The sequence below is a fragment of the Triturus cristatus genome, chromosome 8 (genome assembly GCF_964204655.1).
Source record: "Triturus cristatus chromosome 8, aTriCri1.1, whole genome shotgun sequence".
In the NCBI taxonomy this organism is placed as follows: Eukaryota; Metazoa; Chordata; class Amphibia; order Caudata; family Salamandridae; genus Triturus; species Triturus cristatus.
In genome coordinates, this window is record NC_140591.1 from 1,466,901,074 (window position 1) to 1,466,919,084 (window position 18,011).

Below are 18,011 nucleotides of genomic sequence, written 5' to 3' on the forward strand. Positions count from 1 at the left end.
GGGTGGAGGTCCGCGCATCGAGAGCCTGAACCCTCTCGTTAGTTTTGGAGAGATCTGCCCGAATTAAGGTGACATCGATTGCCACCGTGTCGATTTTATGGGCCAGGGCCTCGTATTGCGTGGCGATGGTTTCCCTGATGCCATCAATGGCGCCCATGATGTCCTGCAGGGAAAGCTCCGGAGAGACGGTCGTGCCACCACCGGCGGCATCCGGGGGGGGGGGGGCGGTCGCTCCAGGGGACCCTCTGCCCTGAGTGTAGCGGTCCATGTTGTTGGCCTGGACCGGTCCCCCGCGGAGGGAGGCCTTAGTCTTACGCCCCTCGGGGCCTCCCTTGCCCCCCATATGGTCACGGACACCGAAGGGGACCGCCGATCAAGAGTCGTAGGGGCACCGGCACCGCAGACCAGCGCCTCACCAGGGACCACAATATAGCGGTGCGGGGGGATCCAAGGCGATGGGCACACTAGTGGCAGGTGGAGACAAGGCCTCGCGCAGAGGCCAAGGAAACACCCCGCCACATCAAGTGCGTTCGCAGGCCAGCCCCCTGAAGTCCGAAAGTGAAACCGAAAGTGGTAGAGCGGCCCCTGGCACCGCACTGCAGCCGCTGTTGTTCAATTACGACACGGCTCCACGGTTCACCTTCGCCCCGGGCACCTCCGTCGGGTGGGTCCCAAAAGTTCGAACAACGACAACTCAGGATTCCCAGGTCCGATTCGAGTTCTGAAAAGAGATACGTGCTCAGCCGGTCTTCATCTGCCAGATTCCATAAACCACATCAGGATATTCTCAGGATAAATTCCGAGGAGCAGCAAGGGTCCGGGGAGCCCTGTGCTCACGCGACCATCTTGGATGCGCGCTAGGCTCCTCCTCGAAACAAGATTATTAATGGAGAAAAGGGACCAGGTGTTTAGCCCGAAGAAAAAGAAAGTGCCGTTCCTTGATGTTGTTTATATGGGACTTCCTTTATGGTTGTTTTTTGCATCTTACAAAGACTCATGGGATTTGTAGTCTTTGGTTGTTACATGGTTTTTAAGGCTGCTAAGCAATAAAATAAAGGAAGAGAAATGCATAATCCTCGCCTCCACGTCCTTAATAGAATTGAAACTAATCTTCACAATTGCTAGGAAATTTTATATTCAACTCCACCGGCTTGTCTGATGATGTTGTGAGGGTTCGAGGCACTGTGTAGTAAGATATGCTCTTCCTAGGCAATAGGAAGCACAATCCAGAGAGTGTTGTTCAACAAACGTTGCAGTGATCATGCACTCCTCCCTCACTCCTCGAAGGCCTATGTGACCTCCAGGCCACAAAATGGCCGGCCGCAGCCTCGAGTGTCCAATGTATGCGGATGACTTTCTGAATCAGCTGCAGTCTAAGAGGATTTAATCAAAGCGTAAGTATCCACACGACCATTGGATGCAGAACAACTGTCATAACTTGAAAGTTAATCAAACATTGGTCATGCTCTTTGATGCTTCTCAAGGACAGGATCTCTTCATTGTTTAGCTATTGCTAAAGATCGTGCTACAATTTTTATATGTTACCCCATTGTGTGAAGCTGGCCTGGTATATGATGTCCACTAATGTAAGTGGGCACCTTGAACCAGTCCATATAACACTTATGTCAAGTCAAGTCAAGTCATAAAATTTGTATAGCGCACTACATACCCAGAGGGTTTCAAGGCGCTTAGGAAGGGGAGGAGGGTTATTTGTCAAATATCCACGTTTTAAGCTGCTTTCTGAACGCTAGGTGGTTCTGGGTGAGGCGAAGGTAAGCGGGGAGTGAGTTCCATGTTTTAGCAGCCAGGTATGAAAAGGATCTGCCTCCCATGGTGGTCTTGTTGATGCGAGGTACAGTGGCGAAGGCTTGGCTGGAAGAACGTAGTTGGCGGGAGGGGGTGTAGAAGGACAGTCGAGAGTTGAGGCAATCTGGTCCGATGTCGTAGAGTGATTTGTGTGCGTGGGTAAGCAGTCGGAAAGTGATCCTCTTATTGACGGGTAGCCAGTGGAGGTCTTTAAGGTGACCAGAGATGTGTTCGTTGCGTGGGATGTCTAGTATGAGCCTGGCTGAGGCGTTTTGGATTCGTTGGAGTTTCTTCTGGAGTTTAGCGGTGGTACCTGCGTAGAGGGTGTTTCCGTAGTCCAGTCGGCTCGTGACCAGAGCGTGGGTGACTGTTTTCCTTGTTTCGGAGGGGATCCAGCGAAATGTTTTTCTGAGCATGCGAAGAATGTTGAAGCAGGAAGAGGATACGGCGCTGACTTGTCTGTTCATTGAGAGTGAAGAGTCCAGGATGACGCCAAGGTTCCGTGCGTGGTCTGTCGGGATGGGTGCTTTTCCGAGGGCTTCCGGCCACCAGGAGTCGTCCCAAGCAGAGGGGGATGTACCTAAGATGAGGACTTCTGTTTTGTCTGAGTTCAGTTTCAGACGGCTTTGTTTCATCCATTCGGCGACTTCTTTCATTCCTTCGTGTAGGTTAGTTTTGGCGGTGCTGGGGTCCTTGGTGAGAGAAAGGATCATTTGAGTGTCATCCGCGTAAGAGATGATGTTGAGGTTGTGTTGGCGGGCGATGGCCGCGAGGGGGCTCATGTATACGTTGAAGAGGGTGGGACTGAGTGAGGATCCTTGAGGTACGCCGCAGATGACTTCAGAGGCCTCGGACTTGAATGGAGGAAGGCGGACTCTCTGGGTTCTTCCGGTGAGGAACGAGGTGATCCATTCAAGAGCTTTTCCTTGGATTCCGATGTTATTGAGGCGTTGTAGAAGGGTGCTGTGGCAGACTGTGTCGAATGCAGCAGAGAGGTCGAGGAGGATGAGGGCGACTGTGTCTCCATTGTCCAGTAGAGTTCGAATGTCGTCTGTTGCTGCGATGAGGGCGGTCTCAGTGCTGTGTTTTGCTCGGAAGCCAGATTGTGAGGGGTCGAGGGATTTGTTGGCTTCGAGGAAGGCGGCGAGCTGGTTGTTGACGGCTTTCTCGATGACTTTGGCCGGGAATGGAAGAAGCGAGATGGGGCGGTAATTTTTGAGTTCGGTGGGGTCCGCTGTTGGTTTTTTCAGGAGGGCGGTGAGTTCAGCGTGTTTCCAGTCTTCTGGGAAGGTAGCGGAGTTGAAGGAGCAGTTGATGATGTCTCGGAGGTGCGGTGCAATGACGGAGTCTGCTTTGTTGAAGATGTGGTGAGGGCATGGGTCTGTGGGGGATCCGGAGTGGATGGAATTCATCAGGCGGATGGTGTCCTCAGTGGAGATTGGGTTCCAGGCGTTAAGGGTGTTTACGGGGGGAAGATGGTCAGCAGATGGTAGGGTGGGTTGGTTTCCGGGTTGGTTGTCAAAGCTGTTGTGGATGTCTGCAATCTTGTTGTGGAAAAAAGAGGCTAGGGAGTCGCAGAGGGTTTGAGAGGGGGTGATGTCATTGGAGTTGGCCGAGGGGTTGGAAAATTCCTTGACGATGTTGAAAAGTTCCTTGCTGTTGTGGGCGTTGTTGTCAAGTCGATCCTTGAATGCTGTTTTCTTGGCTTTTCGGATCAGTTGGTGGTGAGTGCGGGTGGCGCTTTTGAAGGTGTCCTTGGTGCTGGTGGTGGGGTCTTTTTTCCAGGCCTTTTCAAGGGAGCGGCAGAGTTTCTTGGACTTCTTGAGATCATCGTTGAACCATGCGGCCTTCTTGCTGCCAGGTTTGCTTTGACGTTTTTTCAGTGGTGCTAAGGTGTCGGCGGTGTTGGATAACCATAGGGTGAGGTTGGCGGCGGCTTCGTTGGCGTTAGAAGAGAGGGCTGGGGAGCTTCGAAGGAGCGATGCGGAGATTTGGTCCGTGGTGATTTTGTTCCAGTTTCTTTGCAGGGTAGGTTGGGAGTGGTTGATGGGTTTTGGCTTGTTGTAGGTGAAGTGAACGCAGCTGTGGTCAGTCCAGAGGAGATCCGTAGTGTGGCTGAAGGAGACATGATTGCTGGAAGTGAAGATGGGGTCGAGTGTGTGACCTGCGATATGGGTGGGGGAAGTGACTAGTTGTTTAAGTCCGAGGTTGGCGAGGTTGTCCACGAGGGTGGCGGTGTTGTGGTCGTTTATCTTTTCGAGGTGAAAGTTGAGGTCTCCCAGAAGAATATAGTCTTTGGAGGGGAGCGCGTGTGGAGAGATGAAGTCCGTGAGGTCTTCACTGAATTTTGCGCGGGGTCCTGGTGGTCTGTAGAGGAGAGTGCCTCTGAGTGTGGTTTTGGGGTCGATGTGGATCTGGAAGTGAAGGTGTTCGGAGTTGGCGAGGTTGGTGTCAGAGCTGGTTGAGATGCGGATTGATTTCTTATGGACGATAGCGATTCCTCCTCCTGTGTGGCTGGTACGGTCTTTGCGAGTGATCTTATAGTCTTCAGGGATGGCAATGGTGATGTCTGGTGCAGAGGAAGCATTCATCCATGTTTCCGTAAGGAAGGCGACGTCTGGAGAGAAGGTGTCTAGTAGGTTCCATAGGTCAATGGCGTGCCTGTGCACCGATCGGGTGTTGAGAAGGATGCATTGTAGGTGGTTAGGGTCGGGAATCTGTGGTGTAGTCGTAGCGGAGATGTTGTAAGTGCCGCTGAATTTGCAGGAGTAGCAGGAGAAAGGACCATGGGTGTGTCCAGGAGCGGCTTGGACGCAGTTGGGGGCGCGACCGGGGTTAAGGGCTTGGAGGGTGGCGGCATCGTAAGTAATGCGGGAGTGCTGGGCAGCGCGAGGGACAGGGGGTCTGGCGCTGGGCGCGGACGGGCGTAGACGGGCTTACCTTTGGCGCACCTTCGGCGCGGGTCGGGCGCGGTCGCTGCGCGTGAACGCTGCGCGCGGTAACTACTGTCATATATGGATAGTGGTGGGGGAGGGGCGAGGGCGGCTCAGCTGGGAGGCGGGGCGGGCTCCAGGGATCACAACAACAACAAAATGGAGGTGGAGGGGGGAGCACAGCGTCGCGCTAGTCAGAACGCGCAAATATAGTGAAAGTGAAAGCGGCACGTATAATTAATTAAATACCAAAAAGAGCAACTCGGCAGGCAGGCATACAGCAGGCAAATGCAATTAGGCGGAAATCAGGGGCAAAAGCGGTACAACGATACCGAGTACAGTGAAACCTTCAAAAGCTCTCTAAGTGGTAGCTGTGGAGAGCAACCTTCAGGCTTAGTCCAGAAGGAGTGTAAAACAGCTTGTTTTACCAGAATGCAATCTTATAGTATAGATTAAGTGAAAAAGAACCACATAAGGTATTTATAAAAATATGTATTCATTATATGATACTCTAACACGTTTAGGTATCTCCTACCCGGATATAAACACAGTGCACACAATACTTTGCAAAGAAATACAGTAAATAGCACAGAATACACAGTGGACCCTCAGGGTAGGAGGGGGCAAACCGTATACTAAGAAAGTGGTATAAGAACCAGGACTCGGGTCAAGACAATATTGAGAGGACTTAGAAGTACTGGTGACCCAAGGAGCCACACAAGGCGAGTGACTAGGAACCCCATGGAGAGCGTGTGCAGTGTGGGAACACGACTGCGTACTCAATACAACTCGACGTGTAAGTCGCAGTGGGATTTTTAAAGATTAAGGACACTTCTCAGTGGACCCTGAAGAAACCCTGTGGAAGACAGAAGGTTGGAGAGCCACCCCCACCCGTGGATACCCTAGTACCCACGCTACCTACACCAGGGAAGCCGGTGCATAGGTGTGAAGTGGTGTCAGAAACTGCTGAGGAACCCAATGGAGGACTTCAGGAAAGTGCTGCTGCTGACGAAGGAAAAAGTGTCCGGTGGAATCCGAAGGTGGATTCTAGTTGAGAGGTACCTGCAAGCTGAGGGGACAGTGTCTATGTCACTCAGGAGTGACCAAGAAATCTGAAAGACTAATGCCCACCAATGTCGAGAGTTGCAGGAGAGTTGAAGAGGACTTTGACCAGGAGCCGTGCACGAGCTGTCCCACGTCGAATGTTGAATGCTGAGGGGCAGTGTCTGGCAGGAGCACTAACAAGCCTTGGCAAATGCCACCCACGCAGAAGTCGAAGAAGGTGCAATGACGGGACCAGCAAGGTCCAGGCCCGAGCAATCAAGGGAGCTCAAAGGTGACCCTCAAATGGACCCACAGGCCAGAGGCACTGGAGTCGTGAGAGGACCTCAAGCAGCTCACCAAAAGATGCAGGCCACGATGCATATCTGCAGTATGGCAGAAGATTCTGGTCACTCGAGGTGCTAGAGGTTGGGGCTACTTGGAGACCGAAGATCTTGGAAGGAAGCCAACAAGCCTTTGCAGCTGCAAGTTCACTCGGTGCACAGGGGTCCAGTTATTGCAACCCCCACGAGGGATACTGGCCTCAAACTTGGTGAGAGGACTGGGCAGGCCTCGGGAGCTGTGGAGAACCACCATCTGTGTTACAGAACCTTACGGAGTCCGGAGGAGCTCAGGATCAGCAGACCGGTCGACTTAGTTGCAGTGCCTGCGAATGCAGGGGAGTGACTCCTTCACTTCAAGGAGATTACTTCAGGTATCTTTGATGCCCACAGGCCTTGGAAGGTTCCTTTATGGTGCACAGAAGATGCAGCAGACTGGAAGGAAGACGAAGTCGAGCCCAAAAGTCCAGAGTACCCAGACGGTAGAAGAAGTGGTATCTGATCTGAATCTTGTCCCATGGCGAATCTAGGGACCCACCCACAGGTAAGCCCTCAAGTACCCTAAGGAAAGGGTTGGGGCGATTCAGGGGACACTCCCAGTGGAGGGTCTGGACAGGGGGGAGGTTACTTCCATGTCCTTTGTCCAGTTTCGCGCCAGAGCAGGAACCAATGGCTCCCAGAGATGGTTTGAACTGGGCTATGCATGGGGAAGCCAAATGTGCCCCTCAAGCAGACTAAGTGGCGCTGGTCAGAGCACACACCCTGACCCAATACACTAAATCCTGTCTGGGAGGTTGTTAAACCTCCCTGTGACAGGACGCCTATTGTTCAGCATTCCCCTGTTCGAGCTTGGCTCCGCAGCAGGAGAGCAGAATCGGGTTTCTGGTCGGCAGCAACCATTTTGTGCGGTCCGGGTCCAGAAGGCTGATACCGGGAACACTGAGAGCCTAACGGATTGGATTAGTTGCAGCCAGTTTCGAGATGGTCATTGCGTACTTACGCGGTGCCTTACTATATAGTATGGCTGCTTCACTTAAAACCCGGGAGAATGGACTCCGTAGGCTGTAAGGGTGTCCTGCTCATGAAGGGGCACCCTCACACTTAGAACCAAGCACCCTGCCTTCAGGATTAAAAAGGCCTGCTATAGGGTCGACGTATAGGTTTTAAGTGCAGTTACCCTAGATATAGGAAACCTATATATTTAGTAAGGGGTGCTAGCACCAGCTTACACAGGCTGCAATGGCAGGCCTGTAGTTCCATTTTGAATGGTCTCCCATGGGTGGCATAATGCATGTCTCAGCCTATGGGGGCCTTCTGGGGTGCCTAGGCCCTGGGTACCTTAGTACCATATACTAGGGACTGATAAGGGTAATCCAGTATCCAATCTGTGATGTAGCCAAGTACTGAATAGAACAATTTAAGGGCGAAAGCAGATAGACTGGGGTCCTGATTAGCAGGATTCCAGTCAGACTAGTTAATAACAGCTTAGTACCAGGCAAAAAGTGGAGGTAACCATGCAGAAAGATCCTACCTTCCTACACCCAAACACCCATGAATGCACCTGTTTATTCAATGAAAGGCAACTACTTACTCTGTCCTACTAAATTCACCCGGAGCTCTTGCCACCCCGAACAGAGCAGTTGAACGAATGTGTGGATCAATAAAAGTGAACAATGTAACAGAGGGCAGGCATTCCACTGGATGGCCCCCAACACTCAAGCGGTTGTCTGGAAAATCTATTGCGTGCTATACTGTGCAGGCAGACACAATGTACAATTTATCTGTAACCAACAGTATTATTTTCCCATTATGCCTCGCCATTTCATCTCTTTTGTAGGAATTTAAATTGGATGGAAATCGGTCTCAGTCAGGAAAACCAGACTCCAGAGTACCTTTGAGATGCAGCTGGCACAAAGGTTCTGCATTCTTGGACCACACTAAAAGTCTTTATATTGCAGACCTGCCCTTACTTATTTGCCTGGAGTTCCTACCAGCAGTTCTGTGGCATTATTCATTACAAGAGCCATCTTATATGCATTGTGATGTTGGCCCCATTTATGAAACAACTGTATGGAAGCAAACCTACGCAATGAAAGGACAATCAAACATGTGTCTCTACTTAGATGCAGTGCCTGAGACTTACCATCTCGTTGCTCGAAGACGTAAGCCTCAGTTTTTCTTCTATTTCTCTTCCTATTTTCTGTACAGTTACCTGAGTCTGCTTGATCGCACACTGAGTTCTATGCAGCCTGTTAAGGGAAAGACACCGGTGGTTCAATGTAACATTTGTTAACTCTATGACAAGTTGGTTAACGGTTCATTAATACATGTTCCAAACTAAACATACATGTTAAAAAAAAGTTGTAAAATCACAGAAATTTAAATCTGGACGCAACCTTGTGGCTCATTGTATTAACGTTATTCAAATTTGTATAGCACATGTTCACACCATGGGATAACTTGACACTGAAGAACAGAAGTGTGTTACCCAACTAAATGGTACTCATTTTACTCACCTTGCAAGGACGAAAGGCTGAGTGGACCCGCCAGGATTCAGCTTTTCAGTATCCTGCAGTGTATGCATTTATCCACAGATCAGTCAGGCCTGTATCCAACCTACAGCTGCAGTTAGGGTTTGCAGCACCTCTCTGGTGGATTGTCGCACTCCTTCAAGACGAGATACACAAAGTGGTCCTACAATGATTCGCCAAGTCTTCCTTGCCAAGCTGCCCATATGGGCTGCACCTTGCCTCAATATGGCTCTTTGGCTGTTAAAGGGATAAGGTCAGAAGTCTCAGATGCAGTGTGATGAGTCTCCAGGCACCACCTGGTCAATCTTACTTCTGATCCTCATGTTATGATCACTTCCCAATTCATGACCATGTCTGAGGTGATAACGGGATGAACTGAAATCGTTTAGAGGCTCAACGCAGTCAGGTGGTTGTATACTGTTGTCTTAATTTTCGTAGAACTTCGTTTTGTCCAAAGCATATTTCAAAGATCATCACTTCAAAATCCTTTTTTTTTTTTTATTTAACTTTTTTTTTTTTTTTTTTTTTTTTTTTTAAAGAGTGCACGTTTTTGGGGTGGAGATAATTCTCATAACTCCCCTTTTCATCCTCACCTCCCTTCAACTGTGACCATGTTGCTGTTCCTGTGGCTCTGTTTCCCTGTATGTACATGTTCCTCTGCGCCACACAGACTGAAATCCAGATGCTGTAATTCTCTAGCTGTTTGTACCCCTTCCCTCTAGTCACGAGTTCCTCCATGCACAGCCTTGTTGTCGTGAATGTACTCCATCTGTGATCCCGGGGACAAATTTTCACATTTTTTCTGTTCTTCCTCTAAACACCCGAGTGTCCTCCTCCACCTCCCTATTGCCCACATTGCACTTTTAACTATTTTCTATTTGAAGTGGTGTTTTTGAAGATCTGAAGAACACCATAGAGACCTGAGGTGATCAAGATCACACTGAGTGTTGGCTGAAGCTGGGATTGGTTGATCCTCCATTCATTTATAGGATTGCACAGAATATGTAGGCGTCGCTACAGGAAGAACATTATTCTACTACCTAAGAACTTTCAGTAGATGATGCCCGCTTTTGTCAGCTAATTATTTATCCACGGATTCTTTTTGACGCAAATGGATAATAAGAGTGGCACCTGTGCAGAAAAGTGATGTGCATAACACACCCACTTAGATGAATTCTGCGGCAAGTAGTTCATAAACATTATTGCTAATGTGAAATCTGAACTTGCTGCTTAGTTGTTGGACTGAACAAAAAAGGTCATGCATGTATGTTCCAAAGAGTTCTACCTTAGCTAACCACACCAGTATGCTGGTAAAGGTATCTTATTCCATGCTCAGTGTACACATCCACGCCTATTCAGATAAAAATAGTTTAGCTTTCTTCTTACGGAAGGGCTTTTGAGAGTAGCGTTCCCATCCCATGGACATTGTGATAAAGTAGGACCTCAAGGCTTCTGCAGCAATCACGTTTTACCCCGCTGGATTGGTTGGTGTTTTTTCTGTATTCAACCTCGGATCCAATGCACTCAAATGTAAAGAGTTAAAGTGCGATGCGCCACAATGCCACCTGTGGAGGCTCACTTACATACCTTCCATTATTCCCTAAAGTCTTTTGGGTGAATGTTCGCCTTCGCTTTTAGTATCAGGACTAGATCCAGGCAAGCGCCTCTACAACTCATCTACGAACAGTCGTCGGTTTATCCCAGACAACGCCGGCACTCCGTCACCAATCACAAGTCAACTGCGGCGGCAGCGAATCCTGAACAAACTCACAGCGGGATTGGAAGATCCGCCCAGGTCCATGCTTTATGCTCAACAGACCGGGCTGATCCATGTAGGGCATGGTGGCAATTAGAGAGACCAGGCCCCTGCAAAGCACGCGCTATTTTCCTTACTTCCATATCAAGCAGGGGAGGGTCCAGACCCCTCAAGTTAATTAATCTTTAAAACTGTTTCATTTAAGCTGCTGGAGACAGGTTTAATGTGGGCCTAGTAAATAAATTCAAGACGGCTACTGAATCTGTATAGCAACAGGTAGGAGACATGGTAAACCGACTAGTGGTAGGCACGGGAACTGCAACCATTTAGTTTAAGCTGTACTGTACTGCAGGGGACTGCCCTTCCACGAAAGAAAGGATAAAACGCACACCCCGCCGTTTTTGAGAGCCTTTGCCCTTCTCCTAACTCATCTTTTAATAGCATTTGTGAAAAAAATTAGCCTGGCCCGAGGATGCATGCCCTCCTCCAGCAGCGCTCGAAAAAAGAATTGTGCCTTAGTGCCCTTCCCTCCTCCTGCCCACCTTGAGTGCCAAACATCAGAAAGGATGGCAGAGTTCGGCTAATCTGGGAAATCTCCAAATCTCAAACGAGTCTAAAAAAATAGTTCAGCTAAAACCAAGTCAGAACCAACATTATGTATTTCTTTACATTAAAGATGAACGTGGAGCTATTCCGTTTACCAACTGCCTGCTTTTATTGTCAATGAGGCATATACAAAACTACAAAACTGCTTCAGAGTGCTAACGAATGCTTAATTATCCATTTGCACTTCACTCACCAACGACCATGCGTGCTCTGTAGCCTTTCAGTGCGATCAGGCTTATGCGCGGTTTTTAAACAGTATTGCAACACAAAAAGAAATCGGTATGATAAGGATGATCTTTTCGCAGTATTATAAATAGGCCTGGGCAAAAATTTCGTTCCGTTCGCGGAAATTGCGATAATTTGACATTTTTGCGTTCCGCGGAGAGCGCGAAAATGTCAAAAATTCTGGTTTCCGCAGCTTGGCGATAATTTGTTTCTTGCTCGCGCTGTAAAATAATACATTCTCGCGCGCGCGCGATCGCCTTACCTGAATCCCTGCGTTCGCCGACAAGTTTTCTTGATCCGGTCGCGTTCTCCATGAGATGTTGTATTGTTTTTAGCCATTTGCGCTGTCTCGCGACAGTTCGCGCCCGCAGTGACGTCATGCGTCGCACGATCACGTCTTTCTTCTCGCGATCATGCACCGCGAGAACAACTCAAAACAAGATGGCTGCGCCCGCAAGCAACCACATGGGTAAGTTGGCGACCCGCAACCATGCAGAAAATCTCGCGAACATGCCGGAAAAAAACTTCCGCATCTTCGCGATGTTTCTGCTTGTTTGCGATAATTTTAAACATTCTCGCGATAATTTGCGAAGGTTAATTCCGCAAATTCCGCCCACCCCTAATTATAAATCAGACCGCGCTCTTGGCCATCGGTTTAACTATAGGAACTAGGCGTGAATCTGCCATCTGCTCACAGACCCTACCTAAGCCCATTTAGCAGTTCCTTCTTACCCACTCTAAATCACTCTGAGGTACTTTGTCCCATCAACTGCTACTGTACTTCTAATCTGGACACAATATGACCACATCATGCATTCAGAGCAGGACCATAAGTTAATGTTATAATGTTAGACCCCTAGGTACATTTTGTGTCCGCAAACCAGAGAATAGCTATAGTTCCAGAGTTTTATAGTATGGTCGCATTTATATAGCGCTTCGTAACCCATCTTGAGTAGCTCATTACTGGACAGGTAACATACCGCATAGTGGGGTTGGCAGAGTGTTGTACTGCTGTGATCCGATGTGGGGAGCATTTCGAGGACATTTGGGAGTGACCAGAGAGGTGCTTTCAGCTGGTCTTGGGACTCAGCGCCTTTACTGCCATCAGTTTGTGCATGAGCAATCCACGGAGGAGGCGCAGTGAGAGGCATGGAAAGGGAAGACGGAAGGGGAAGGAGGCATGTAACGGTGGCAGGGATATACCTGGGTGATCTGCCTTATAGACAGTCCACTTTGGTGGCGGTGGAATTAAACATAGAGGGGGCTACACATCACCCACCTACTAGAGGTATGTGCACACCTAACACGGGATGCAATCGGGAAAGGCCCAGTAACCCAACTGGCAACATAGGAAAGGCAGAGATGCTGCCAAATGAGTAAAATTATGCCAAAGGTGAAAATGGAGTTCGTGAAAGGAGCAGTAGCCAAGCACCTTTTTAGATGAGGGTTTACAGCCTAGTGCTGTACAAGTACACTTCATGAGCGAGAAAAGAAGGGAAGTGCAATTAAGGTGGCAACCAGAGCTGAAACTACAAAATCTTTAAAGGCCCGGATATCATTTACTCATGTAAGGTCGAGGAATGCCAACCTTCTGGGCAGGGGTTGGCACACCAGCTCCTCATGGTCCTAGAGGTGGAAGCAGGGCATGAGTCAGGGTACATGCGGGTACACAACGTCCACCCACTCTTTTCACAGGGTGGCGGCCGTCCCGCCGGCTAAGAAGGTGAGCCCCACAGAAATATGTTGATCTTGTCCCAGTGTAATATTGAAACACCGGGACACGTTCATCAGCTCCTGCACGTTATCTGCTTTCGATTCCCGGCAGCAACGTGCATGCAGGGAGAAGGCTTTTTTTCCCAACTCGAGCTGCGCAACTATAAACACAGAAGTTAAGGGGCCATCATGCCTCCTTTTCATCGAGTGTGGGACTAGAGGCTTCCTGGAACCTCACAAATGCAAATACACCAGGGGAGAAAACAAAAGCACACAGCTCGCTATCTCTTCGCAGGTACTTAAGAGAGGCATGCTTTTTACTTTGTTGTATACAAGTGCGTGCACTGTAGGAATGCCAGATGGGTTGGTCGGTCTCAGTATTTACACAAATAATTTAAATAGCACTATTTTATTTCTTTTATAGCGCTACTCATCCCAATGCAGAGTGCTAAAGCACTTTACATAACATACGTGATTTATTTGGAGTTGATAATGTGTAAGTGTGTAAATGAATGTACAAGATGTGTTACATGAGACAGTCAGGTGCAGGAGTCAAATACCCTTCATAGCTCACTGTGGTCTACTAGAAGGATTACTATCTATTAACTACAAGTAACAAAAGGATCTCTGTTTATAGCAGCAATCCACCAACCTATCTACATAAAATACAAATCTGATCTGCATGTTACATGATATGCTTTGCAGGAGGCAACTTTTTACAAAAACTTATTTTATTGCATTTTCAGTAGGCATGTTATAATATACACATATCAGGCATCACTTCCAGTGAGGTCACTTCCTGTGATGCCACGTGGTATGTCTTGCATCGTGACGTCATGCGCTTTGATAGCACGTGTCATGCCACTTGCATACTGCCTGACTTGGTCAGTCCCCACTTTTATTATTAGGACTTGTGCCCTGGGTGGAAGGGCATCAGTACGGTGAGTGCCAAGGCAAAGAGCTTTGTAGGTTGCCGCCCTCACAGCATAAGAACGAATCCGCTTGTCCCGTGTGATCCTTCTGTCCTTACCCCTCCTTGTAAGCCCACTACTTCTTCATTAAATCCCAGAGATCCTAGCTCTCTCCAGTTTATATGAGGAGGCATCCTGCTGCCCTTTTATAATTAAGTCCCAGGCAGCATCCATTTTCAGTACGAGTAGGGAATGACATTTCCAAGTAATAAAGAGGCAATGTGGCAAAAGGTCCATTCCACTGCTCCCACTGCTTCGGCTGGGACAGCAGCAGGACATTGATTGGTTGTTCATTTGTTCCATGTTTGCCCTGCTCTCATCTGAGCTGCGAGCCTTACGAAATACATCTTTCATACATGTCCCCACAAGTTAATTTACAGTCAAACCTCTTCCTCGTCCCTCCACACTCCCACTCAACTCCTAATAGCTCTGCTCTCATTTCCAGCAAGAGGAACTTGACCCGGAAGGAATAGTGGCCAAACAGGTGTCACCTCCTGTTCTAGACACCTCCAAATAGAGCCACTGCGAATGCCTGCTCCAGTCAGCAGGCTGTGAGGACTGAATGTGCTGGACTCTGGAGCTCAAGTCTGCTCTTAGGGGCAGGGGCGTTGAGCTCATTTGTGGCATTTCTAGGATTTATATAGAGCTTCAGACCCCACTAAAGTGCATTATCGTTACCACTACACCGTGGTGGAGGTCGTGCATGATTCTACATGCAGATGTATCGCTGAGGTCACACAGGAACTGTAGGTAGATTAGAAATACTGCAGAGTTATTACTCAGGCCACATGCTCAGGTTGCATGACAGCAGAGCTATTGCTCAGTCACAGAGGTAACGAGTAAAGACAGCAGGGCTGTCGCTCGGGTTACAGAGTTCTTGCAGGTAGGGTGTAAAAGCCCATCTACTAGGTGCTGTGCCCGGTATGGTGGGTCTGCCTAGCGCCAAGAAGCCTTCTCAGATGGAAAGTCGTACTTTCCCAAAACGTTTGTGTAATATGACCAGTCTTGTGGTGTTGAAGCAGCTTTGCAGTCGTGCTGGTTTTTGGAATTAAAGGCTACAAAGTTATCCGCGGTTCGAGGATAACTCCTCCACGAGCTTCTGACGTACATGCTAAACACATTTTAACATTATAGATCTTTTGGAGTCAAATAAATACACGTTTGCACATAAAATGTAAACACAAACCTAAAACACAATAGCCAAGAAAAATCTTTCAACACATACATACAGATTATCAGCAATATATCAAACATTCCGAAGTTGCCAGCAAAAAAGAGACCCAGTTTTGATTATTTCTACAGCAAGGAAGGAAAGGAAACCAAAATCCCGACTTTTTCACATGCATCAGGCAACTGAAGGGTCTCCAAGAGGGTCGATGTAAAACTGTGCGTGGCCTAACAGCGACATCTTCTGGCCGTTGTAAAAATATCATGCACAGTAAACTCCCGCGCTTAAGACATAGTTGTAAATAATGATGATGCACTAACACTTCTAGTGTTATTGTAGGTACCAAGAAAGGAGATAATAGTGTATTCGCGGACTAAAATGGTCTTAAACTATGCTACCCCCGCCCTAATTCATGGAATATTAACGGTTTATTTATAGAGTTAAAAAATCCCAATAGAGAAAAACGAGAAAAAAAGCACGAAGCACAGCTGAACCTTGAGAATATCCACGCATGCGTACATGTACACTCTTTATAGTTAAGCAAAAAAACAGGCATTTCCTTGGGATAAACTTGGACTTCACAAAGGAAAACTAACGGCCTGCTGAAAAGTATCACGCCCTTTTGCAGTTTTCTATTCGAGTCAACTCCATCACTCCCTTCAAGGTGTGACTCGGATTTTTCCTGCTCATGGAATCTGGTTAAGAATAATGCTCTACGAGCATCTTTACTAAAATCTGAGCTTACAAAATGTTCTAAAAAGAGGGCATATCAGAAAGAAAGCAAGTCTTCCTGAGGGGACACGTTTATTAGATGTGGGTCATTTACAGCACACGCTAGGAGGCTCGTTCACAAATAAATGTAACTTTTCAAGCCCCATGGATTATGGCCGATTTACTCATTTTTACATTTGCGCACAAATCCCATCGGGGATTTTAGGAATGATAACCCACAGACTCAATGGAAGAGTTACTCTTCCACCAAAGACTTCCCAAAGTCAGACACTCAAAAGTGTGGCTCGACGGAGTGCCCAAAATGGAAGCCGGCGAAGGTGCTCGGTCATCTATATAACAACCGAGTAGAGGGGCTCGTCTGAGAAGGTCTGACCATAACTTAGTTCGCTCCAGGAGAATTGAGCAAGCTGTACCACTTCACCATATTCCTGGTACAATAACTTTAGTTAAAGTTTTTTAAGGGAAAACACATTACAGTATGAATTTCTTATAAATACTATATTCATACAACACACAAATAACGTTTGACACTGGCCATTATGGGCAAGACCCTCACCTCAGTAAATCCTTCACATCGTAGGACTTTCGCACACAGTTGTGATCCACCTGGAGAAGGTTGGGGTTCAGTGTGTTGGCAGAATCCTAGGGGGAGACAAAAAAATATTAACACATTCATTTCAAAAGCACTAAAAAATCATTTAATTCACGGATTTTGTTCATTTTTAAGTCAAACAGAGATAAATGTTTAATAGAGAGTAAAGCAGTCAAAAGAAAGTAGTAAAAAAAAAAAACACAAACAACTAACACAAAGAGACCATTCAAGCAATCTGAGAGGATTCCTAGTGAGAACATGTAAAAAGGAAGCTAGATGACTTGCCACAGAGAAAATGGGCACTCTACCCACAATAATTACTTATTAAGTACTAAAATATAAATCCTGTCAGAGGACTAGCGAATTTACCTTTGTTTCAAATGGAGCACCATAGTAGCCATCATTTAATCCAAATATGATCTCATTTGGGTTTCTAGCTCGAATCTAAAACAGAATTACAAAAAAACAAATTTACATCACATGGACAGATCATGGAAACAGGCAAGTTAATGGCTTTTCAGATGAGCAGTATCCTAAGATAAAAAATAACACTCAAACAAATCCTTTGCGTGCACACGCTCACCCAAAAATCAAGTGAGAACATCTAGTGGAAGAACGAGGCGGCAAAGAGAGCGAATTACGTGGTTGGAAAATAGGTTAGAAAATCATATTATTGAGTAGTTTTGGTCTCACGCTACTAATATTGTAAGTGATCAATTTGTAGGAGAATCCACACAGTTCGTACACTGTGCCCACTGAAGGCATAAAACTGAAGAAAAAACAGCAATTATCCAACCTGAAAACAGAAGGCACATTCATGCTTCCTAATCGCTACATGGTTACGTGCGTTTCCCTTGAGTTCTGGTCACCAATGATCAACTATAGGGATCTCTTGGCCTAGATGATACGTACTGTTTTGCCTCCATTACGCCTGCTAGAAAACTGTCCCACACATTCCCAGACTCTGCCCCACAGCAGCACATATTCTGACCTCATGATCTAGGAGAAATGCTGCAATGAGCAATCATCAACGTAGTGAATGTCCTGTAGCAATCAGATTATATCGCACTTTCCTCCATCTCTTCCTCCAGAAACATGTTCCCTTTTAAATTATTGAGACGTTCCCAAAGGGTCGCCTCACTTAAACCACTTGCCATATCGCATATCGGAAGTCATGGTCTAGACATACTACAATCTACCTTGATCTTCTTGAAAAGGTCCCTCTAGCACAGGCCATAACATGGCGAACGCATTTAGAACCCTTTTTCTCGTTGGATATTTCTCTTTGTCAATGGGATAGAACTCGCAATGAACTCGTCACATTGCAGAGTAACATTTTAGTTTTTTGACCTATAAGGCTTCGCCTCCTCACAGGATGTGCATATGCAAAATGCATTACTTTGCACCCAATACAGTGGAGTTGGGGCTGCTGTTTAACCCCTTCGCTGCTGCGGACATTCCGCTGCAGCGCTGGGGGGGGCAGGGGGGCAGCGCGGTGGGCCTGTGCTCATGACGGAGCCGCTCCGTCATGAGCCACAGTTGAGCTGTGCTCATGACGGAACGGTTCCGTCATGACTCCGCCCATTTGCGTTGTCG

General features: G+C 47.5%; 1 protein-coding gene across 1 annotated transcript in view; it reads right to left on the bottom strand.

Annotated features, from left to right (window-relative positions):
• UVRAG (UV radiation resistance associated) overlaps positions 1-18,011 on the bottom strand; it is a 336,707-nt gene that overhangs the window by 160,365 nt on the left and 158,331 nt on the right. Inside the window, exons 5-7 of the mRNA XM_085623282.1 lie at positions 16,785-16,859; positions 16,380-16,465; positions 8,265-8,370 (exon numbers count right to left, since the gene is read on the bottom strand). Coding sequence (XP_085479408.1) covers positions 8,265-8,370; positions 16,380-16,465; positions 16,785-16,859 — 267 coding nt within the window. The remainder of the gene's footprint in view (positions 1-8,264; positions 8,371-16,379; positions 16,466-16,784; positions 16,860-18,011) is intronic.